The sequence below is a fragment of the Hypanus sabinus genome, chromosome 12, assembly GCF_030144855.1.
Source record: "Hypanus sabinus isolate sHypSab1 chromosome 12, sHypSab1.hap1, whole genome shotgun sequence".
Taxonomy (NCBI): Eukaryota; Metazoa; Chordata; class Chondrichthyes; order Myliobatiformes; family Dasyatidae; genus Hypanus; species Hypanus sabinus.
The window spans coordinates 109,792,236-109,817,858 of record NC_082717.1 but is presented as its reverse complement, the minus strand read 5'-3'; the positions used below and the strand labels follow the sequence as shown (position 1 = coordinate 109,817,858).

At 42.5% G+C, this 25,623-nt stretch overlaps 1 protein-coding gene across 2 annotated transcripts in view; it reads right to left on the bottom strand.

Moving 5' to 3' along the window:
- The window catches only part of LOC132403284 (kinesin-like protein KIF13B), a 249,855-nt gene that overhangs the window by 32,446 nt on the left and 191,786 nt on the right, over positions 1–25,623 (bottom strand). For both annotated transcript variants that reach the window (XM_059986723.1, XM_059986722.1), the window contains exons 25-33: positions 19,111–19,257; positions 18,616–18,645; positions 17,539–17,638; positions 12,371–12,497; positions 10,601–10,656; positions 9,032–9,156; positions 5,510–5,686; positions 2,293–2,385; positions 320–472 (exon numbers count right to left, since the gene is read on the bottom strand). In XM_059986723.1, coding sequence (XP_059842706.1) covers positions 320–472; positions 2,293–2,385; positions 5,510–5,686; positions 9,032–9,156; positions 10,601–10,656; positions 12,371–12,497; positions 17,539–17,638; positions 18,616–18,645; positions 19,111–19,257 — 1,008 coding nt within the window. The remainder of the gene's footprint in view (positions 1–319; positions 473–2,292; positions 2,386–5,509; positions 5,687–9,031; positions 9,157–10,600; positions 10,657–12,370; positions 12,498–17,538; positions 17,639–18,615; positions 18,646–19,110; positions 19,258–25,623) is intronic.

The following is a 25,623-nucleotide window of genomic DNA, read 5'->3' as shown; positions in this document are numbered from 1 at the left end:
TTAATTATTATTATTGCTGCACACCCTTAAATTTCAGGATTGCAGAAATGCATATTGATAAAAATAAATACTAAAAAAATTACCAACAAACAATTAAACCTAATGAAAATGTAGTTCATCTATTTTTACAGAACTGCTTTCTAATGACACAAAATTGCAAGTAAAATATTTAATACCTTGTTTGTCTTAATGCTAAATCTGGTTTGGATTCTAACCTTCCTTACCTGCACACATCATGAAAATGCTGAAGTAGAAACAACAACAGAAGAAGTCACGAACAGCAGTTTAAAGTGTTTCAGACATTATCATTGACATTCACCTGGCGTAGGCGGTCCAGTGTAAGAATGTTCTCTACCGCCAGTACACTGCGCAGGTATTTCTCAATGTAGGCTTCCTTCTCAGCAGACTCCGCATTTTCCAGTTCTGCTGCCATCCGTGCCAGGGTTTCACGGTCTTCAGATGCCTGAGCATCCTGAAACAGTAAGGATTAGTTCATCTTGGAAAGCATTAAGAGGTATACTAAAGCTTTACAGAATACTTCCTAGTCCTCCCACAGCTGGAATACAATGGGGAAGTCAGAAGATACGAAGGTTTGGAGGACATTTAATGAATTGATACCAGGTTCATCGGGGGAGTATGGTATGTCTATGATGGGGTAGTACCTCTAATGAAGGGGCTTGTTATGTCCATTCAGAGGCAGATCACTCACCTTTGGTCCCCACTGAACACTCAGCTCTCACCTGTGGCTCCAAGTAGCTGTCAGCATGTGACAGTAGCCACACCCCGGTACACCGCTTTGACAGGTGAGCTAAATCATGCAAGGTAGCTGATGGCCTCATACAATGGTGAGATAGGGACGTGCACCTGTCCTAGCGTGAGAGTCAGCTCCAGCAGACTGGGCGAATGAGACTACAGTGAGATCCAATGGCCAGGAAGGCGGTTATGTAACATCCTGCACATTAGAGCGAGAAAGGCCTGACAAGGCACAGAAGACCTCATGGTCATCCAAAGAACACCCCAGTATGACACACTTGTTTGCACCACTGGATAGGAACTGCCCCAGCACCCCGGCTTTTTCCACTTTAAAAACTCTCCCATACAGGTTTCCAGTTATCATTGGACATGATGGACACCACCACCAGCAGTAACATCAGACTTTAACTTCCTGAAGAGGCCAGAAGGAATAAATATTTTTCATAGACTCGCAAAAATGAAGAAATCTAACAGAAAGTTGTTCAAAGTAGTTCGATAAGAGGGGTCATCAACAATTGGGAAGGAGGAGCGGCATCAGGGAGAGGTGATAGGCATGTGAGAAGAGCCAGAGTGGGGAATGGACGAGAGAAGGGGGAAAAGGGGAAGTTAGAGAAATCAATGTTCATGCAATCAGGTTGGAGGCTTGCCGGACGGACTATGAGGTGTTGCTCCTCCAACCTGCCAGTGGCCTCATTGTGGCAGCACAGAATGCCATGTAATGACATGGCAGAATAGGAAGGGAATGGGGATTGGAATTAAAATGGTTGGTCACCAAAAAATTCTGCTCGTTACAGACAGAGCGGATGCCCAATCTACATGGGTCTCACTGATGTAGATGAGGCTGCACCAGAGGCAGCAGGTGACTGTGACAGACTTGCAGGTGAAGTGTTGCCTCACCAGGAAGGACTGTTCAGGGCTCTGAACGAAGGTGAGGGAGGTGAGGCTCTTCCTCCACTTGCAGGGATAAGAGCCAAGATGGAGATTCGAGATGGAGCCAAGATGGGCTTCGAATTTCCCCGCTTGACTTCCAGAGTAAATGATCGTCACATACCTCACAGGCAGCCGCCGGTTTACTTAGTAAATATACAGGTTAAATTCACTTGCGTTAAATCAGCCTTCCCAAAGACCCCCTTTCAATGATTACCATGGACTTTATTTTAAGATTAGCTTTTTTCGTCACATGTACATCAAACATACAGCAAAGTGCTTCATTTTGTACAGTGAGGATTGTGCTGGGCAGTGCCAACATGGGCTTGCCCACAGCTTCCTAATCCTAACCCGTCTCTGGAATGTGGGAGGGAACTGAAGCACCTGGAGGAAACCCACAAGGACACAACACACGCCTGCAGAGAGTGGGCAAACTGAAACCCGATCTTACAGCTTACACTGTAAAGTGTTGGGCTAGCTGCTAGGTTATCAAGTCATTCCAGATAGAAAATCAGTACAGTATTAATATTAGTAAATTAGTAAAAGTCAATTAATACAAAGAGCATTAAAACTAGTTCAGGAAATATCATCAGAAACACAATGTTTAAATACCTCTGGGATATTGGAGACAATCTCAAAGGTCACTCCACATGCATTCAGTGTACTTCTGTGGGACATTCTTCTCAGGAAATTTTGTGCAAAACCCTGTAATGATATTTCTTGGTATAAGTGGCATGTCAGTACATCGCACACCAGCCTACCAGATCAAGGTTAAGGGGCAAATTACCCCAATGCTACGCTCCCAGTGCTCTGGATTAGCCATGTACCACTCCAGCAGAACCCATCACCATAACTGAAACACCAAATGAAATCTATTGAACTAGGATTATCATTTGCCTGATTATGGAGTGTATGAAACTACTCCAGATTTTACAATGTTTGATTGATCCAAAGTCCTCAGATGGAGTCTGTAATGCTTAAACATACAGAACCGTACAACTTCCCAGCACAAAGTTTCAACAAGTTTCCTGATACTTTTCTCATTAGGACCAACAGAACCAGGTCATGAATTAGTGCAGACACAGGAGACTGCAGATGTTGGAAATCTGGAGTAACATTCAGATAGCTGGAGGAATTCAGCACATCATACAACCTTTATAGAGGGAAGTGGACATCTGACGTTTCAGGTCAAGATCCTTCTTCAGGACACCTGATTAATCTAGAGCTGATGAAGGGCTTTGAGCTGAAGCATTAACTGTCTATCTCCTTGATTTGGTGCTACCTGACCCACTGAGCTACTCCAGCACCTCTGTGTGTTGGTCATCGAGGATCAACCTTATTTTCCATGTATTATTTTAACAACTCTATTTACGTGTATTAGGAATTTGCTGTGGTGCGTTGGCCATTGCACAACATGCAACAAAAATCAACAACTTTCAATAATTATAAAGAATAAACTAAATCCAAAATTAAATTTTAAAAAATTAAATAAAAAAGCTAACAAAGTTACAGATTAAACCCTCAATATACTCAAATTAATATCCGCCAGCAGACTTTCCAACATGGCCACTAGCCATCAATCAGGAGAATTTATGGCAGACTTTTCCAATCCCTTAACCAAGAGTAATTCATACTAGGAAATACAGCCACTAGAGAAATCAGTCTTAATTTTTTTAAATTTAAATTCGACCTTAAGAGATGAGATCTGAATTTAAGGCACTCAGGCCATTAAGCCTGTTCTACCATTCTATAATGGCCGATTTATTATCCCTCTCACCCTATTCTTCTGTCTTCTCCCCACAATATTTGACACCACAATCAAGAATTTCACAAACTCTGCCTTAAATATAACAAATAACTTGGCCTTCACAGCCATCTGTGGCAAAGAATTCCACTGATTCACTAACATCAGACAAAAAAAAACATCCTCACCTCTGTCTAAAGCGGGTTCCTAATCTTTTTTATGCCACTGACCCCTACCATTAACTGAGAGATCTATGGATCCCAGGTTGGTAACCCCCAGTTTAAAAGGACATCCTTGTATTCTGAGGCTATGTCCTCCAGTCCTAGACTCTCCCACAATAGGAAATTAGCCAGCACACCACTGAATTCACCAAGTAAAATGAAGTACAATTTTATCATGGAAAGAGAAAATGTGCAGATGCTGGAAATCAAAGCAACACCCACAAAATGCTGGAGGAACTCAGCAGGCCAGGCAGCATCGATGGAAGAGTACAGTCGACTTTTCGGCCAAGACTCTTCATCAGGACTTCATGATCTTTCAAGAATCACTTGATTCTGGCATAGTTCCAGAGGACTGGAAGATTGCAAATGCCACTCCTCTCTTTAAGAAGGGAGAAAGGCAACAGAAAGAAAATTATAGGCCAGTTAGCCTAACCTCAGTGGCTGGGAAAATGTTGGAGTCTATTATTAAGGTTTCAGGGTACTTGGAGAATAATGTTAAGTCAAAATCAGCATGGTTTCTGTGAAGGAAAATCTTCCCTGAGAAATCTGTTAGAGTTCTTTGAGGAAGTCACAAGCAGGGTGGACAAAGGAGAGGCAGTGGATGTCATTTACTTGGATTTTCAGAAGTCACTTGATAAGATGCCACACGAGTCTGCTTAACAAGATAACATTGTATGACGTTACAGGAACTATACCAGCACGGACAGAGGAATGGCTGACAGGCAGGAAGCAGCGAGTGGGAATAAAGGGGACCTTTTCTGTTTGGCTGTCGGTGACTGGTGGTGTTCCTCGGGGGTCGGTATTGGGACCACTACATTTCATATTGTTCATCAATGATTTAGATAATGGAATTGACAGCTTTGTGGCAAAGTTTGCCAAAGATATAAAAATACATTGAGGGGTAGGCAGTGCTGAGGAAGCAATGTGATTGCAGAAGGACTTAGACAAATTTGAAGAATGGGTTAAAAAAAAGCAGGCGGAATATAGTGTTGGGAAATGATCATGCATTTGGGAAAAGGAACAAAAGTGTGGACTATTATTTAAAAGGGGAGAAGGTTCAAACATCAGAGGTGCAGAAGAACTTTGGAGTCCTTGTGCAAGACTCCCAGAAAGTTGTGTCTATGGTAAAGAAGGCAAACACAAAGCCCGCATTTATTTCAAGGGCAAGGAGATAATGCTAAAGCTTTATAAGACATAGTCAGGCCACACTTGGAATATGTTCAACAGTTTTGAGCCCCATATCTCAGAAAGGATACGTTGTCATTAAAGAGTCCAGAGGAGGTTCATGAGGATGATTCTGGGAATGAAGGGGTTAACATACAAGGAGGGTTTGGTAGTTTTAGCCTGTACTCACTGGGATTTAGAAGAATGCTGGGGGATCTCATTGTAACCTACTGAATCTTGAAAGGACTAGATAGAGTGGATGTAGACAGGATGTTTTCTATGGTGGGGCATCCAGAACTAGAGGGCACAGCCTCAAAACCGAGGGGCAACCCTTTAGAACAGAGGTAAGGAGGAATTCTTTTTAGCCAGAAAGTAGTGATTCTGTGAAATGTTCTGCCACAAACTACGATGGAGGCCAAGTCTGCGGGTATATTTACGGCGGAAGTTGATAGCTTCCTGATCAGTCAGGGTATCAAAGGCCATGGCGAGAAGGCAGATGTATGGGGCTGAATGGGATCTGGGATCAGCCAAGACAGAACTGTGGACCAGACTCGATGGACTGAATGGCCTAATTTGCTCCTGTGTCTTATGAAAATGTTGAGTGCACTCTTTTCTGTAGACACTCCCTGGCCAGCTGAGTTCCTCCAGTACTGTGCGTGTGTTGCTACAATGTTATCATGACCCGTTGACTTGACTGTACCTGCCGGCTGTAGACGTTCACACAGATGCGCTTACGCAGCACCAGCTGCATGTCGGCAGGATGACTCAGCTTCACCGCCGCCTTCACGATGAGGAAAACACGCTCATCAGCTGGTGTTCCTTTGCTCAGTGACGCACAGTCATGGACATTGGAGTCCCACGAAGCCTCTGCTTTCACCTATTGGCAGCAATTCCAAAACAAAAATAAGCAGTATTTACCACGCGCAAGAGGGAACACTGCAGATGCTGGGAATCGGAGTTAAAAATGGACAATCCTGAAAATACAGCATCAGTGGAAAGTGAAAGAATTAATGTTTCAGGTTAGAGTTCCAACAAAGAGTTTTCTCTCATTTTCTGTTTATACTTACCACAAATAACTCAAAATATTAATAAGCAAACCAAATACATACAATAAGCCTTCCTGTGCATTAAACAAGGAATAATATCACAGTGTACAGGAGTGAGGTAGATCAACTGGTTGAGTGGTTCTACAACAACATAAGAACAAGGAATTGATTGTGGATTTCAGGAAGGAGAAGTCGAGGGAACACTCTCTGGTCCTCATCGAAGGGTCAGCAGTGGAAAGGGCAAGCAGCTTTAAGTTTCTGGGTGATAACATCTCCAAGATTCAACATACTTATATAGAGTTACAAAGATGGCACAACAGTGGCTATATTTCATTATGAGTTTGAGAAGACTTGGTATATCAAAGACTCTTACAGATTTCTACAGATGTACTGTGGCGAGCATTCTAAACTGACTGGTATGGAAGGGCCACTGCACAGAACTAGAAAAAGCTGTTGTGGGTTGCAAACTCAGCCAGCTTCATCATGAGCACGAACCTCCCAGGCACACATTTGATGGGGGGGTGGTGGTGGTGGTGGTGGTTTTGTGTGTGTGTGTGTGTGTGTGTGTGTGTGTGTGTGTGTGTGTGTGTGTGTGTGTGTGTGTGTGTGTGTGTGTGTGTGTGTGTGTGTGTGTGTGTGTGTGTGTGTGTGTGTGTGTGTGTGTGTGTGTGGTAACAGCTGTAGTGTGCAATACTACATATATATGTAATTTATACAGCAACATTTGTAATACATATATTAATTTGTAGTATTTTTTTTGGTGTGTATTGCACTATACCCCTGCTGCAAAAAAAATTTCACGACATACACCAGTGATAACCCGCTCCTGATTCAGCTGGACAGCAGTGCCGAACATAGCATATTATCGTTTGGGTGTAAGTAAGGAATGGATAAAGGAAACCCAATCCCAATTCTATTAATTCTATTCTTCTGCATGCTTACAATTTAAAAGAAAAAATTAGACTCTGTGATTGGTTTTGTAATTATTTTTATATGGACATGTACAATCTTTTATGCAGTGGTGTGCTGGGGCAATGGCATCAAGATGAGTGATGCCAACAGGCTCAATAAGCTGATTATTGAGCTTATTAAAAGGCTGGCACTGTTATTGAATTAAATTGACTATTTCTTACATCCTTCACATTCATGGGAGCAAAAATCTTTACATTACAACTCCACCTAAATGTGCAAAGTGCAATCATAGTAATTTATAATAAATAGAACAGTCAGTGTAATAAAGAGTACACTCAAATCAGCACGAGTTCATCAGTCTGATGGCCTGGTGGAAGAAGCTGTCCCCGGAGCCTGTTGGTCCTGGCTTTTATGTTGTGGTACCATTTCCCGGATGGTAGAAGCTAGAATAGATTGTGTTTGGGATGGCTTGAGTCCCCAGTGATCCTATGGGCCCTTTTTACACACCTGTCCTTGTAAAAATCCTGAATCATGGGAAGTTCACAACTACAGATGTGCTGGGCTGTCCGCACCACTCTCTACAGAATCCTACGATTAAGGGAGGTACAGTTCCTATACCAGGCAGTGATGAAGCCAGTCAGGATGCTCTCAATTGTGCCCCTGTAGAAAGTTCTTAGGATTTGGGGGCCCATACCAAACGTCCTCAACCATCTGAGGTGAAAGAGTTGTGCCTTTTTCACCACACAGCTGGTGTGCACAGACCACGTGAGGTCCTCGGTGATGTGTATGCTGAGGAACTCAAAGCTGTTTACCCTCTCAACCCCAGATCCATTGATGTCAATAGGGGTTAGCCTGTCTCCATTCCTCCTGTAATCCACAACCAGCTCCTTTGTTTTTGTGACATTGAGGGAGAGGTTGTTTTCTTGACACCACTGTGACAGAGAGGTGACTTCTTCCCTGTAGGCTACCTTGTTAATGTTTGAGATAAGGCCAATCAATGTAGCGTCATCGGCAAATTTAATTAGAAGATTAGAGCTGTGGGTAGCGATACAGTTATGGGTGTACAGGGATTAAAGGAGGAAATTCAGTACACAGCCCTGAGGGGCTCTTGTATTGAGAGTCAGAGGGGTAGAGGTGAGGGAGCCCACTCTTACCACCTGCCAGCGATCTGACAGGAAGTCCATTTGCACAAGGCAAGGCCGAGGCCTCTGAGCTTCCTGTCGAGCCTGGATGGAACTGTGCTGTTGAATGCTGAACTGTAGTCCAAGAACAGCATTCTCACATAACCATCCTTCTTCTCCAGATGTGTAAGGACAGCATGTAGAGCAGTGGCTGTTGTATCGTTTGTCGACTGGTTGTGTCGATAGATGGATTGTAGGGGGTCCAGTGTGGGTGGCAGCAAGCTGCAGATGTAATCCTTGACCAGCCTCTCAAAGCATTTGCTTTTTATTGAGGTGAATGCAACAGGAGGCCAGTTGTTCAGGCATGTTACCTTGGTCTTTTTTGGTACAGGGACAATGGTGGATAATTTGAAGCAGGAGGGCACTCTAAACTGGGAGAGGGAAAGATTAAAAATCTCTGTAAACATAGGAGTCAAACTGGGCACACTGCAGGCTGTGGTAGAACAAAGGACCCTACGGAAAACCCTGGCAATTCTGGACAGTGTTTCTCACCCTCTGCATGCCACCTTGGCTGGCCAGAGGAGCACATTTAGTAAAAGACTAAGACAACTGCGCTGCTCCAAAGAGCGCTATACGAGGTTATTATTACCCTTGGTCATTAGGCTCTATATTGAGTCCACCTATAGCCGGGGAAGTGATGACAACACCCTCCTGATAGACTGTTTGTGGTAACTTATTTTTTATTCTTTCTTACTTCTCTTCTAATATTTGTATATTTATATATCTCTGCACTTGTAATGCTACACTGTAATTTCCTCTGGGATCAATAAAGTATCTATTTATCTATGATCCATAACAATGAAAGGCCTCCAACTGTCATAAAATTCTTTTTCTGAAATAAAACCAAAACTTGGTTCTACACATCACAAAACTAGATGATTCCTGTTCCCTTTTGATTCCAACTCTTGATGTCAATTTCATGATTCTCCTCCGACGTTCCCTAATCCCTCAAGTTTCCTGCCTTTTACTTCCTGCAGCCTAAGTTTCTTCCACGTTTTGAGAAGCACTTCAATTTCAGATCACAAGGTTACATGATGAACACAAAAGGTGCAGCATTTTAAAGGTGCTATAAAGTTACATCACCTCTGTATCATGATGCTTTGCAATTTGCAGTTCTAAAATTTCATCGACATCTTCATCTACAAGGCTGGCATCCAGACCACCAGGTTCCGGTCCGTCAAGATCTTCCTGGGAGCTGAAGTCATTTGCTAAATGTGGGTATGAGAAAGAGCAGAGAGAAACAGAGATACAGCACAAATAATCAATAGCTAAGTTAGAAGCACAAGGTCTATGAGGAACAATGTTTGCCTTTTATATTGATAACTCCATCATTCCTCAATTAATTCCACTCCTCTTTCTTGTCCAGAATTCAGAACTAGTCTACCAGCTTACACACTAAAGGACTTGGGCACTGGCTTGATCACGGATCTATTTTATTCACCATATACTTTTATGTGTATTAGGGATTTGCTGCAGTGTGTTGGCGCAACATACAACAAAAAACATTCAACAATGAAGAATAAAGAATTATATTAAAATAGAATTAGAGGTTAATTGAATATGAAATAAAAATGTGCATAAATACCAGCATGTACTTGCAATATAAACAGCATTATAGAATGGGGGTTACAGTGTTTACAGTGACTGATATATTTGATGGGGGGTGGGGGGGGAATGAATAGAATGGCTGATCAGATTAACTGCCCAGTGGAAAAACTTTTAAGATGGTGTGCAATTGTTGTTTTCACAGCCCTGTAGCACTTTCCAGAAGACAGCTTTCCAATGCCTTAGAAAAGCATGTAAAATTATATACAGCAGAGAAAGGGAGAATGATCATAGAATATATCCCCCAGAGTAAGGGAATCAAGAACTAGAGGACACAGATCTAAGGTGAGAGTGGAAAAATTCAAAAGGAACTTAGGAGGCAATTTGTTCACGCAGAATCTGGTGAAAATACAGAACAAGTTGCTTGAGGCTCATGCAATTACAATACTTAAAAGACATGTATATGGATAGGAAAAATAGAGGGATATGGGCCAATGATAGACAAATGGGACCAGATAATTATTTGGCAAGGGTGAGTTGGGTTGAGGGGCCCATCCTGTACTATTACTCTGTCTTCTTCCCACTCATTTAAAAATGAAGAAGCTGACTTAGAGCAAATGGCATTTGAGACCAAGAAGAAAGCTTAATGCACCCCTGCCCTGTGGGTGAAGGGAGAAATTAGCTCAGGAAATATTAATTCTGGAAATGCCTCAAGTAGGGAAAAAAAGTCTAAAGTGTGGATTGAAATTCCCCCTGGCACAAGCCTGAGGAAAACTTTAAGCACTTTTCCAGTAGTTCATGGAAACAAACTAAGGACTGGAGTAAGAACTTGGAATTTTCAAAATTTCCCCATAGTTTGGAACCAATCTAATCTCCAGAGCCCATTCTTAAATTACCATGCCTAAAGCAGCATATAAACAGTGACTGGAATCTAGAAAAATGAAAATTAATGTCCCCAACTCATTAATTCCAGCAAGTTCTACACATTTGCCCATAAAAGCACAGAGTACTTGCCAAAAAAAATTTAAGAGTGCTCACTGACTTGATGCAAGCTACCAGTTTTTTTATTAATTTCTCTTGTTTTATGTGTCGGTGGCAAGAACTTACTGTTTAAATCAAGAAAAATAACAGGAACATGTGTTTCCATTCCAGTAGCCGGGCTCCTACAACAAAAGGCACATCAACATTAAATGCAGTAATTTTCACAGAAATACAGAAGTAATTAACGATTTCTTTAAAGGGCTGTTAAGAAAGTGAACAAGGTGTTGCCCTTTATTAGTCAGGGGATTGAGTTCAAAAACTGCAAGATAACGACGCAGCTCTATAAAGTCCTGATTAGACCTATTCGAGGCCCTCCATTGGTCAGAGTCAACCATGGATGTTGCATCCCACGTTGCTGGTGCAGCGCCCTCAGTCGATACACAAGCCAAGCCAATACGATATGGAGCTGTTTCCCATGTAGCAGGCTCCCTATCTGCTCACAGCCGAGGAATGGCAGAAACCAATACAGTCTGGCACCAGCAGCATCATAGGGATCGCCGGTCAGCACTGAACTCAATGTAGAACTGCTTTAGTGACTCCAGCTCCAGATTTTTCCCTGGGGTTTTAACTCCTGAAGCCTTCCCATGAGTGGGTAACAGAGGCTGGATATCAGAATTTTCCTTCTCCTGGATGAGCTGCCAACCATGGCTGCCCAGAGTGACTGGTTTTAAAGGACCAATAACCTGCCTTTACCCCTTCTCCTGTCAGTAGCTAAATCTCATGTGAAGGCCAGCAGCTGGAGTTAGCTGTCAGGGCTATTTGAGATGTATGTCATCAGGATCATTCAATGGGAAGTGGAAGCTTATCCTCACTAACCCCCCCACCAGCTATAACAACCTTAATGAACCTGGTAAAACCATATTTGGAGTATTCTGTTCAGTTCTGGTCACCTCCTCATAGGAAGGATGCAGAAGCTTTAGAGGGGGTGAAGAGGAGATTTAGCAGGATGCTGCCTGGATTAGAGAGCATGTCTTATGAGGAAAGGTAGAGTGAGCTCCAGCTTCTCTCTTTGGAGAGAAGGAGGGTGAAAGATGACTTGATTGAGACGTACAAGATGGTAAGAGGCACAGATTGAATGGATAGTCAGAGACATTTCCCAGGGTGGAAATGGTGAATATGGGGGGGGGGGGGGGATAATTTTACGGTGAATGAAGGAAAGTATGCGGCGGTGCTGTCAGATGTCGGTTTTTTTCTTCACACGAAGGGCTAGGTGTGTGGAGGGGTAGTGACAGAGGAAGATACATTAGAGATTTAATAGACCCTTAGATAGACACATGGATAACCGAAAAATGGAGAGTTATGTAAGGATGCAAGGGTTAGCTTGATCTTGGAGTAAGTTAAAAGGTTGGCACAACATTGTGGGGCTAAGAGACTGAACTGTGGCGTAATGTCCTATGTTCTTAAGCATCTAGCTTCAAGGTTCAATGTGAGGAAAGTAAATTTGACCCATAACTAATTATTTATAAGTTTTAAGAAAAATGTTAATTATCCAAATTTTTTTTCAAAGAAACAAGTCAGGACATTTTAAAACATAAAATTTGCAACATTGAAAAGTTAATCCTCCGCTTACAACAGCTAAGCAAATACAACTGATTGGAGAAAGAGGAAAAAGGGAAAAGGTTTTCAGCTAATAACTCTTCATCAGAACAAATCTGAAACACCTGTCACATGGAAGCTAGCCAGCATTCTCTGCTGTTATTAGTACACATTTAGCTAATTGTTCCAGTTACCTCATGACTTTATATTCAATGGAACTCAAGAGAACAACGTCAAGCCAATACTTGGAAGTTAACTTTCAAATAAACAAAATTATTTGAAAATGTTTCTGGGACAAACCATTTTGCCGGGGAGCCTGGGATTCCACTCCCAGCTGTTGGGACCATGACTGCATTCCTCTCTTCTGTTAGAGTCAATCTTCGCTCCAGCAACTGCGCCTCACGATCCGCATCATCCTCAGACTTATCTGTAACACACAGGCCACTGAGATCAGTTATACCTTCCAAATCACATTCTACAAACTCAGTATGGAACAGGACAGATGATCAGAATACTCTGCAGGGAAATGAAGAATCTATTTGGGGACTGCATGAGTTATAAACCCAGAATGGAAAACATCACCGACTTGTCCAATAAAGCCTTACATCTGGGAAAATACACAGTAAATAAAAATCGGGAGGAATAATTTGAACCTAAAAAAAGTGAAATACGTTGTTTGCATTAACAACCAACACAACCCAAGCACTGGAAGGGAACACTAGCAGGGATGATGGCAGAACAGCCGCAGCTGGGAGTTCCTAGGGGCAATTCAGAAGGTGTAGCAGATTCATCCCAAAGATCAAAAAAAGTTTTCTAAACAAGAGGATGAGGCAACTATGGCTGACAAAGGAAGACAAAGACAACATAAAAACAAAAGACAGGGCATATAATATAGCAAAAATCAGTTGGAAAGTAGAGGATTGGGAAGCTTTTAAAAGCCATCAGAAGGCAACTAAAAAAAGAGCAAAAAGATGAAACATGAAAATAAGCTAGCCAATAATATAAAAGAGGATACCTAAAGCTTTTTTTGGATATATAAAGAGTAAAAGAGACAAGAGTGAACATTGGACCACTTCAAAATTACTCCGGAGAGGTAGTAATGGAGGACCAAGAAAAGGTGGAAGAACACAATTCATACTTTGCGTGGTAGACATTAGCAGAATGCCAGAGTAGTCATTATTGAGGAGAATGCGCTTGAACAGCTAAAAGGTCTGAAGGTAGCAAGTCACCTGGACCTGATGGACCACCCCAGGGTTCTGAAGGAGTTGGCTGAAGAAATTGTGGCGGCATTAGTAATGACCTTTCAAGAAGCACTAGTTTCTGGAATGGTTCCAGAAGAATGGAAAATTGCAAATGTCATTCCATTCTTCAAAAAGGGAGGGAGGCAGAAGAAAGGAAACCATATGCCAGTTAGCCTGACTTCAGTGGTTGGGATGATGTTGGAGTTGATTATTAAGGATAAGATTTTGGGATACTTGGATGTGCACGATAAAATAGCCCAAAGTCAGCATGCTTTTCTTACGGAAAAATCTTGCCTGACAAACCTGTTGGAACTCCTGAAGGAAGTAACAGGCTGGATAGACAAAGAGGAGACGGTGATGTTGTTTACTAGGATTTCCAGCAGTACTTTGATAACGTGCCACACGTGAGACTGTTTAACAAGATAAGAGCCAATGGTATTACAGGAAAGGTACTATCATGGATAAAAGATTGGCTGACTGGCAGGGGGCAAAGTGTGGGAATAAAGGGAGACTTCTCTGGTTGGCTGCCAGTGACTAGTGGTGTTCCAGAGTGGTTGGTATTCGGACTGCCTCTTTCATGTTTTATGAAGGAATTGATTGCTTTGCGGTTAAGTTTGCAGATATAAAAAGATAGGTGGAGGGGCAGGCGGTGTTGAGGAAGCAGGGTGTTTGCAGAAGAACAGACAAATTATGAGAATGGGCAAGGAAGTGGCAGATGGAATATATTGTAGCCATGCACTTTGGTAGAAGGTATATAAACTTCTCTAAATGGGGGAAAATTCTAAAATCAGGGCGCAAAGGGATTTGGGGGTACTTTTGCTTTGTGCAGAATTCTCTAAACATTAACTTGCAGCTTGAATCAGTGATAAGGAAGGCAAATGCAATGTTAACATTCATTTCTAGGGTACAAGAATGTAAGAGCAAGGATGGGATGCTGAGACTTTATAAAGGCATTGGTCAGACCAGAATATTATGAACAGTTTTGGGCCCTTTATCTAAAAAAAAGGTTCAGAGGAGGTTCATGAGAATAATTCCGTGAATTAATGGGTTAACATATAAGGAGCGTTTGATGACTTTGGGCCTATACTCACTGGAGTTTAGAGGAATGAGTGGGAATCTCACTGCAACCAATGGAATACTGAAAGCCCTAGACAGAGTAGACATGGGGAGGATGTTTCCTATAGTGGGTGAGTCTAAGATCAGAGAACATAACCTCAGAATAAAGGGACATCCACTTAAAACAGTGATGAGAAGGAATTACTTCCAGAAGGTGGTGAATCTGTGCAAATTTATTGTCATGGACAGCTATGGAGACCAAGTCTTTGAGTATATTTAAAGCAGAGGTTGATAGCTTCTTGGTTGAAGGTGAAGGCAGGTGAATGGGGTTGAAAGGGATAATAAACCAGCCATGATAGAATGGCAGAGCAGACTCGATGGACCAAGTGGCCTAATTCTGCTCCTATGTCTTCTGGTTCTTTAGGACGTACTGAGGGGCAATTTGCAAGTGTTGCCACACATTCCAGTGCCCACATAGCATGCCCACAATGTTCAGAACTACACAAGTCACAACCACAATATAACAACGGCAATAGGAGCCCCTCACCTCCCTTCCACCCACTCGACACACAGACACAAACAATAATCTAAGTTCACTATCCTCTGAAATTCACAACGTGATACAAGCACATGTATTCCCACTGCTCTCTTGACCACATCTCTCACCCAGCCTGATTCCTACAAAGGATTCAGTTCAACCAGTTTCTCCACATCTGTCAAATCTCTTCAAATGGTGACCATTTCTCTACTGTACTTCCATGACATCTTCCTACCTTTATAACCATGGCTTCTCTCCATTATTGCTGATGACTTTCTCTTTTGCTCTCAATACTAAATCAATGCCCATGGTGTCAGTGTGCATCTTCCCTTCCTCTCCCACTTCAGCAGACAGAATGGACCTTTCCTCTGCAACTCCTGGCTCACTCTTCAAATCTCCAACAAAGCATGTTTCTCTTCTCACAGCACCTACTGCCTTTTCTTTGACCCTTCCTGCCAGCTGGGATGCAAAACATTTGGTTCACTTGCATTTCTTCCAATCCAGTCTCACAACTTGATGCACCATCAATAACTCTCGCTGAGACGTGAAGGCGAGATATCGGCTTTTATTGACTGGAAGAAGGAACAAGCAGTGGTTGACCACCATACTACATCCTGGAGACTGAGAGGCCGGGCTCAGGCCTTGATCGCCTTTATACAGGGGTCTGTGGGAGGAGCCACAGGAGCAGTCAGCAGGGGTGTGTCCAGACAGGTATATGTAGTTCACCACATTCACCGCCCCTTTGTTTTAAAAGAGAGTCCCCATGTGGCGAAGTTTCTTACAAGTATATTTACAGGTTAAGTCTATCAGGTGGTCGAATCAGTTGTGCGATCTACGTAGCACCGGCTGTGATTGCACAGATGCCGGTGGCGGTGATTGCACAGGAGCCGGTGGTGCTTGCACCGAAGATGAAGGTTGTGCTGGTTCCGGCCTAACTAGAGGTGTCAGCTCACTAGGCGTCAGTGATCCCTCGCATGTGCGAGACGCCTGGTATATACGCGTACGAGATGCGCAGTATAGGAGTGTCGTGAGGAGTCTGTGTAGGGCTCGGTGTGTGCGGTGTCACCCCGGGTACAGGGTCCATAGTTACCGTGGAGTGTATAAAGGCAATTGAGGCCTGAGCCCGAACTCTCAGTCGCCAGGATATAGTATGGTGGTCAACCACTGCTTGTTCCTTCTTGCAGTCAATAAAATTGATGCACCATCAATAACTCTCTCTGAGGCGAGATATCGGCTTTTATTGACTGGAAGAAGGAACAAGCATTGGTTGACCACCATACTACATCCTGGCGACTGAGAGGCCGGGCTCAGGCCTCGATCGCCTTTATACAGGGGTCTGTGGGAGGAGCCACAGGAGCAGTCAGCGGGGGGGGGGGGGAGGGGGGGGCGTGTCCAGACAGGTATATGTAGTTCACCACACAACTTCATGGAAGAAACCAAATGCAGATGGGCTGCCCGCTCTGCGAGATCAGGCAGCATCTTCCATATTTCACTGTTTGCTTACTTCATGTACTTTCCAAATGCAAGAACTTCACAGTCTTATACACAGGAGATTCTGCAGGTGCTGGAAGTCCAGAGCAACACACACAGAATGTTGGATGAACTCAACAGGTCGGGCAGTGTCTGTGGAGAGGAGTATAGTCGACATCAAGCTTTATAGTCTTCCCTTGTAAGCATATTCTGCAAAGGAATGGTAGATCCAGTGGTCTGGTTATTGGGTGAGGAGGGAACAAAATCACTGGCTGTAATACACTGAGAAACTTGCTGCTGCTGTTCATGTTCACAGATGATAACCTCTCGTGTGGCCTCTGGTAGATGAACTCATCAGCAAGAACTGGACTGACTAAATTAAGCATTTAATCTATAAATTGTAAAGTAATAAAAATTAGTGATCGAGTCCTTCCAGGTGAAGCAAAACTGCACCTGTAAATCTGTTGGGGTTGTCTTGTACCTGGTGTTCCCAATGCGGCCTCCTCTACATTGGTGAGACCTAAAAACTGGGAGACCACTTTATTGGGTGCCTCCACTCTGTCCACCAAAAGCAGAATTTTCCAGTGGCCAACTATTTTAATTCCTATCCCCACCCCCATTCCCTCATATTGGTCCATGGCTGCCTCTTTTGCTATGGTGCGGCCACTCTCAGGTGGGGGAGCTTCACCTCATAATCTGTCTAGGTAGGCTCTAACAATTTTCCCTCTCCCTTCTCTCTTCATCTAGTCCCCACTCTGGCCTCTTACCTCTTCCCCTCACCTGCCTATGACCTTCTCCTGGAACCTCTCCTACTTCCCTTTCTCCCATGGTGCACTCTTCCCTCCCATCAGATTCCATCTTCTCCAGTCCTTTACCTTTTCCACCCATGTGGCTTCACCTATCACTTTCCAGTTAGTTCTCCTTCGCCCCCCCCCCCCACCTTTTCATTCTGGCATGCTCCAGCTTCCTTTCCAGTCCTGAAGAAGGGTAGAAGGGTCTTGGCTCGAAATATTGACTGTTTATTCATTTTCAAAAATGCTGCCTGACCTGCCGAGTTCTCCCAGCATTTTGTGTGCGTTGCTCTACATTTCCAGCATCTGCAGTATCTCTCATGCTTAGTTTTTAACTGAAATAGATCAGTTATTAAAAACTACTTCACATACTAGGTTTACAATTGAGTTTCTGGAGCTGCTTGTCAAGGTATTCCTGTCTCTTTGTCAAAGTACTCAGCCACTTCCGACGGAGCTTCTCCAAATCTCTCTCCTGTCAAAAGAAGGAAAACCTATCTTAATGGTGTCATAGAGTTGTGTAGCACAAAAACACCACATCTATGCTGTCCTTTTTGCCCATCTGCATTAATGCCATCTCCTTGGATTAGGACCATATCTTTACAAACACTGTCCATTTAAGAGTCTGTCTAAGTGTCTGTTAAATGAAGTCATTGAATCTAATTCAACCACCTCTGACAGCACATCCCACAGATTAATCATCCTTTGCAAAAAAAAAGTCTTTAAGATCTCCTTAAGTACATGAATTTTATAGTCTCCCCTTGTAAGGATATTTTCCCCATCACTGTCTGTAAGGAGTTTGTTCGTTCTTCCCTGTGACCGCATGGGTTTCCTCCCTCATTCCAAAGATGTATGGGTTAGTAGGTTAATTGGTCACATGGGTGTACTTGGATGGTACAGGCTCACTGGGATAGAAGGGCCTGTTACCATGCTGTCTCTCAAGATCAATAAGATTGAATTTTGTAATTGAAACTGAGAGACTTTAGGGGACTGGTGTAGCTGCAGATGACTCTTGTCCTCACAATCTACTTGGTTATGACCTTGCATCTTATTAACTGCACTTTCTGTAAAGTTGTTACATTTTATTCTACATTCTGTTATTGTTTTTACTTTGAACTACCTCAATGTGTTGATCTGGATGAACAGTACGCAAGACATCATTAGGATATCTTTACATAAATGACATTACTACGTCTCTGTAATATTCCTGCATAATGTCAATGGTCCAGCTATGTAATGTAATCTGTGTAGTCTATGTAATGTATCTAACGGATATGGTCTGGGTGCAGGTCAATGGGACTAAGCAGATTAATGGGCAGAATGGCCAACTTCTATGCTGTGGTGTTCTAGCACTATGACAAGCTTTACACTGTACCTCGGTACATGTGACAATAATAAACCACTTCCAATAAAAGCAACAAAAAATAGCATTTATAAACAACCAATCTATACCTGGTAACTGTCCATATCATCTTCTTCTTCCTGTTTAAAACAAAATGAAATTTCAAAGGATTGTTAGTATATCTCAGCTATGCATTCTTATTGCTTGAATAAGCAATCTAGGATAAAGTTATAAGATCAATACAATCAAATTATAGCTCAAAGAATGAGTTAGATTTCAAACCGAAATGCAAAACTGACATTTATTACAGTTAATCATGGCAGATGGTCTTGACATTCACAGATTGCAATCAGAATCAAGATCAAGGCAAGAATAAATTTAGCAGCAGAGGTATCAAATGAAACAACATTTACGATGATTGTTTTAGTTATAACATTACTCGTCATGAAGACAACTGAGATCTTCCAAAGTCTAAATTTGTCAAGTACTGTTAAAGTCGATAACCAGTTGTCTTGACAATGATATTTGAATCCAAATTTGTGTATTTCTGTGACCATCTGTAATTTATAAACTTAACATTATTGTTACTTGCAGTAGCCTCTTACCAAGTGGGCATCTTGATATTTCTGAGTTCTAGCGGGTCTCATTTTGACACATCCCACAGCAATAGACAACACTTCCTCAGCAATTAATGGCAACGTGCCGGAGTCTTGAACTGACCGTACGTCCACTTGCACCCGTCGAGACTGACCCTGAAAGGGCAAAGGATCACATTCTCATCTTTAAGGCTGACGGAGCTACTCATTCTCAGAAAAGTGAGCATCTCTAACAGTCATATTTCAACCTCATGTAGGGATAATTAGAAATAAATTGGAGAATACTTAAATAATAGTCAAGATAATTTAGAATATTCCCTTGATTTCACTGCAACCCAGACCAATTTATTTTTTTTTCAAGTCTAAGGTTTGCTCATCGGAAGTGTTAAACTGAACCAAAAGAGATCGCAGATGCTGGAACCTGGAGCCGCAAAGACATGCTGGAGGAATTGCAGGTCGGGCACCATATGTGAGGGGAAGTGAACTGCCAACGTTTCAGGTTGAAAACATGCATCAGGACTGGACGGTAAGTCTTTTTTTGTCAACAGAATGTTCCTTATCTGCTTAGATTCAACATCATTTTCCATATTTTGATAACACTGGCTCAGTTTTTCATGTCCCACTCATACAAGTCTAGCTGACAGGCACACTTCACTATATTATTGTTAACAACTCATCATACAGACCAAGAAATACATATGCTCATAACCAGTTGAAATTGACATACCTCATCTCAGACACTGTTTCCCTCTCCCCTTGTCTCCTACTGAAAATTAACTTGCATCTCTCTTTCCAGTCAAAGACAATGGCCAAGACCATTCATCTCCTGTTTGTCGACTGTTTATTCTTCTCCTGAGATATGCCCAACCTGCTGCATTTATTCTGAGATTTTGTTCCAGATTTCAAGCACCAGCACTTTGTTTTAATTTTTAATACAATAATTGTTACCTTGACATCTATGGATACAGTGACATGTTGCTATGATACTTCAAAACACATTTGAAAATAAATGGTCATGAGCTAACTATAAACCAGCAGATACTTCACTGTACACCTTAGCTATGGCTTAACTCACACAAACTTTTGGAGGAACTCAGCAGGCCAGGCAACATCCATGGAAAAAAGTACAGTTGACATTCCAGCCGAGACCCTTCGGCAGGATCACTGAAGGGTCTCGTTGACTGTTTACTCTTTTCCATAGTTGCTGATTTCCGCTAGCATTTTGTGTGTTGCTTCGATTACCAGCATCTGCAGATACTCTCTTGTCTATGGCTTAACTCCACCAGTGATTTTGTGCTGTGTGTGAAAGAAAGGATCGGTGTGTCCCCTAAGCTCAGAGCTGTAATGGGCAATGTTGCTCAGTTACAACATAAATGCAGGCCCAATGCAAAGCAGCAAAATTTGCAAACAGTGTTATAAGACAGAATCAATGGTATAGCTCAAATGCCATCTATAAATTTGCTGATAATACAATCATTGTTGGTAGAATCTCAAATGGAGATGAGAGGGCGTACAGGAATGAGATATACCAGCTAGTTGAATGGTGTTGTAACAACAACGTGGCATTCAATGTCTGTAGACAAAAGAGCTGATTGTAGACTTTAGGAAGGGATCCTCATAGAGGGATCAGAAGTGGAGAGAGTGAGAAATGTCAAGTTCCTGGGTGTCAAGGTCTCTGAGGATCTAACCTGGTCCCAACATATTGATGCAGCTATATAAAAAAAAGGCAAGGCAGCAGGAGTTAGGAGTTTGAAGAGCTTTGGCTTGTCAACTGAAACACTCAAAAACTTCTACAGATTTACTGTGGAGAGCATTCTGACTGGCTGCATCACCGTCTCATATGAAAAAGCTACAGAAAGTTGTAAAATTAGTCAGCTCCATCTTGGGTACCAACATCTGTAGTATCCAAGACATCTTCAAGGAGTGATGCCTCAGAAAGGCAAAGTCCATTAGTAAGGACCCCACTACCCAGGACATGCCCTCTTCTCATTGTTACCATCTAAGGAGGAGGTACAGAAGCCTGAAGGCACACACTCAGCAATTCAGAAACAGCTTCTTTACTTTAATTGATTTACTAACTTATTTTTCTTTCTACATTTTCACATACTGCCACTGCTAAGTTAACACATTTCATGACACATGTTGGCGATAAAAAACCTGAATCTGATTCTGGAGACACAAAGAAATGATCAACCCAGATAAAAAGAAAATCAGATAGGTAAAGTAACCATAATTAGACAGGGAATTGTGCTGAAATAGGTATGAGTGAAACTGAAACTTCACAGCACTGATGCTTAATTGGCCCAATTAAATGTTATTATTTATTCAGAGGTGATTATTTCACACAATAACAGGCCTTTCCGGCCCAATGAGCCCACACCTGCCATTTACACTCATGTGACCAATTAACCTACTAGTCTGGATGTGTTTGCAATATGGGATGAAACCGAAGTACCGGGGGGAAACGCATGTGGTCACAAGGAGAACATACAAACTCCTTACACAGTGGTGGAATTGAACCCAGACCACTGGCACTGTCATAATGTTCCACCAACAACTATGCTACCATCCCACCCTCAGTAGAACAAAGCCAATAGAATGTTGGGCTGCATAGTTATTATCAAACTGAGGCAAGATCAGGCTTGGGTGAGGTAGATTATACTCTGTGTTCTTGTTTGTTCAATCCTCATTTGATTAGTGCATAGTACAGTGAGAATGACTCCAGGGGCAGCGTTTTGATGTGGGAAGTCTGGGAGACCTCCAGTCTGCACCATGCACACTGAGCTGCAGCTGGATGACCTTCAACTCATACAGGAGAATGAGAAGGTGATAGACAGGAGCTACAGAGAGGCAGTTACCCCTAGACTGCAGGAGACAGGTAACTGGGTGACTGTCAGAAGGAAGGGAAATGCACAGCCTGTGCAGAGTACACCTGTGGCCATTCCCCTCGATAATAAGTATGTAACTTCAGATACCATTGAGGGGGATGACCTAAAAGGGGGAGGGTGGGAAGCCACAGTGACCAGGTCTCTGGCACAGAGTTTAGTGCTGTGGCCCAGAAAAGTGAAGCGGACTGCTGTGTTGAGGGGAGATTCCTTAATCAGAGGGATAGAGACGAGGTCCTGTGAGCGCGATAGAGGCACCTGGATGGTATGATGCCTCCCTGGTATCAGGAATAGGAATGTCTCGGATCACGTACATGGCATTCTCAAGGGCGAGAGTGAGCAGCAGAAGTCTTGGTACATATTGGCACCAATGACATAGGTACACAAGGTGAGGAGGTCCTGAAGAGAGATTTTAGGGAGCTAGGAAGAAAGTTGAGAAACAAGACCTACAGCATAGTAATCTCCGGATTATAAACTGTGCCACCTGCCAGTGAGGACAAGAACTGGATGATTTAGCAGGTGCACCAGCTGAGGAACTGGTGCAGGGTGAAGCTGTTCAGATTTATGGAACATTGGGATCTCTTCTAAGGAAAAGTATGAGCTGTACAAAAAGGATAGACTACACCTGAACCCAAGGGGGTCCAATATCCTTGCAGGCAGGTTGGCTAGTGTTGTTTGGGTGAGTTTAAACTAATTTGGCAGGGGGATGGGAACCAGAGTGATAGTGCAGAAAATGAGTTGGCTGGTTTTTACAAACAGAAGCAATGTGCTGTGAGACTGCTGGCAAGGAGAGGCTGATGATAGGGCAAAATTGCAGTCAAGAGGATGAGTTGCAGCGTAAAAGGTGAACAAAATCAAAAGTGAATAGAGGACTAAAGGAGTTATATTTGAATGCGCGGAGTACATGGAACAAGGTTGATGAACTTCCAGCACAGTTACAGATGGGCATGTATGATGTTGTAGGCATCACTGAATCATGGCTGAAAGAGGATTTTAGCTGGGAGCTGAATGTCTATGGATCCACATTGTACTGAAAGGACAGGCAGGAAGGCAGAGAGAGTGGTGTGGCTTTGTTGGTAAAAAAAAAGAAATTAAATCATTAGAAAAAGGTGACATAGGGTCGAAAAGTGTTGACTTGTTGTGGATAGAGCTAAGGAACTGGAAGGATAAAAAGACCCTGATAGGAGTTATATACAGGCCCCAAACATAGTAAGGATGTAATCTACAAATTACAACAGGAGATAGAAAATGCATGCCAAAAGCACAATGTTACAATAATCATGGGGAATTTCAATATGCAGATAGGCTGGGAAAATCAGGTTGGTGTGGGATTCTAAGAAGGGGAATTTCTAGAATGCCAACATTTAAGAGCAGCTCGTGGTTGAGCTCACTAGGAGATCAGCTATTGTTCAATGAACCAGAATTGATTAGAGCTTAAAGTAAAAGAATTTCTAGGGGCAAGTGATCATAATATGATCGATTCACCCTGAAGTTTGAGATGCTAAATTCAGATGTATCAGTATTGCAGTGGAGTGAAAGAAAACACAGAGACCTCAGATAGGAGTTGGCCAGAATTGACTGGAAAAGATCACTGGCAGGGATAACAGCAGAGAAGCAATGGCTGGAATTTCTAGAAGCAATTCAGAAGGCACAGGATACTTACATACCAAAGAGGAAGGAGTATTCTAAAGGCAAGATGACACAACTATGGCCAACAAAGGAAGTCAAAACCAACATAAAAGCTGAAGAGAGGGCATATAATAGAGCAAAACTTAGTGCAAAGATAGGAGATTGGGAAGCTTTTAAATAGCAACAGAAGGCAACTAAAAATGTCAGTAAGGTAAAGATGGAATATGAAAGTAAGCTAGCCAATAATATTAAAGAAGATACAAAAAGGTTTCTTCAGATACATAAAGTGTAAAAGAGAAGCAAGAGTGGATATCGGACCGCTGGATAACGATGCTGGAGAGCTAGTAATGGGGAACAAGGAAATGGCAGAAGAACTGAATAAGTATTTTGCATTAGTCTTTACTGTGGAAGACACTAACACAGTATGGCCGGAGTTCCAGTGTCAAGGGTTATGAAGTCTGTGAAGTTACCATTACTAGAGAGAAGGTTCTTAGGAAACTGAAAGGTCTGAAGGTAGATAAGTCAATTGGAAATCCCCAGGGATGGTGTACACCCTAGTGTTCTGTAAGAGGTGGCTGAAGAGATTGTGGAGGCATTAATAATGATTTTTCAAGAATCACCAGATTCTGGAATGGTTCTGGAAGACTGAAACATTGCAAATGTCAAGAACAAAGATAGGACAAAGTCAACATGGTTTCCTTAAGGGAAAATCTTGTCTGACAACCCGCTGGAAATTTTTGAGATTACAAGTAGGATAGATAAAGGGGATGCACTGGATGTTGTATATTTGGATTTTCATACAAGGAGCGTTTGATGCCTCTGTGTCTGTACTCAGTAGAATTCAGGTGCCACACATGATTAAGAGCCTGTGGTATTACAGAAATGTTATTAACATGGTTAGACCATTGGCTGATTGGTAAGAGGCAGCGAGCAGGAATAAAGGGATCCTTTATTGGCTGCCAGTGACTAGTGGTGTTTTGCAGGAGTCAGTGTTGGGAGCATTTCCTTTTATGTTGTATATCAATGATTTACGTGATGGACCAGATTGCTTTGTTACCAAATTTGCAGATGATACAAAGATTGGTGGACAGGCAGGTTGAGGAAACAGAAAGGCTGCAAAAGGACTTACACAGATTAGGAGAATGGTTAAGAAAGTAGCAAATGAAATACAATGTTGTAAGTTGTAAGGTCATGCACTTTGGTAGTAGAAATAAATGTGCAGGCTATTTTCTAAACAGAGAAAATTCATAAATCATTCATAAATCAAAATTCATAAAATTCATAAATCTGCAAAGCAAAGGGACTTGTGCAGAACACCCTAAAGGTTGCCTTGCAGGTAGAGTCAGTGGTGAGGAAAGCAAATGCAAAGTTAATATTCATTTCAATAAGTCTTGAATACAAGAGCCGGGATGCGATGTTGAGGCCTTATAAGGCACTGGTGAGGCCTCACCCTGAGTATTGTGTACTGTTTTTGGCCCTTCATCTTAGAAGAGATATGCTGGCATTGGAGAGGGTCCAGAGGCAATTCACAAGGATGATTCTGGGAATGAAAGGGTGATTATACAAGGAGCGTTTGATGCCTCTGTGTCTGTACTCAGTAGAATTCAGAAGGATGAGGGGGGGAATCTCATTGAAACCTTTTGAAATTTGAAAAGTCTGGACAGAGCAGATGTGGTAAGGGTGCTTCCCATGGTGGGGGACTGTAGGACAAGAGGGCACTGCCTCAGGATAGTTGGGCACCCTTTCAAAACAGAGATGCAGAGAAATTTCTTTCCTCAGAGAGCTGTGAAAATTGTTACCACAGGCCGCTGTGGGGGCTGGATCATTGGGTGTATTTACGGCAAACATTGATAGGTTCTTGATTGGCCACAGGATCAGCCAAGATTGAAAGGTGGAGCAGACTCGATGGGCCAAATGGCTGAATAATGCTGCTATGTCTTATGTTCTTTCCTGCACCTTTTTATAAAAGCTATCTGCCTTCTTTTTTTCCAGTTGAGACAGAGGATCA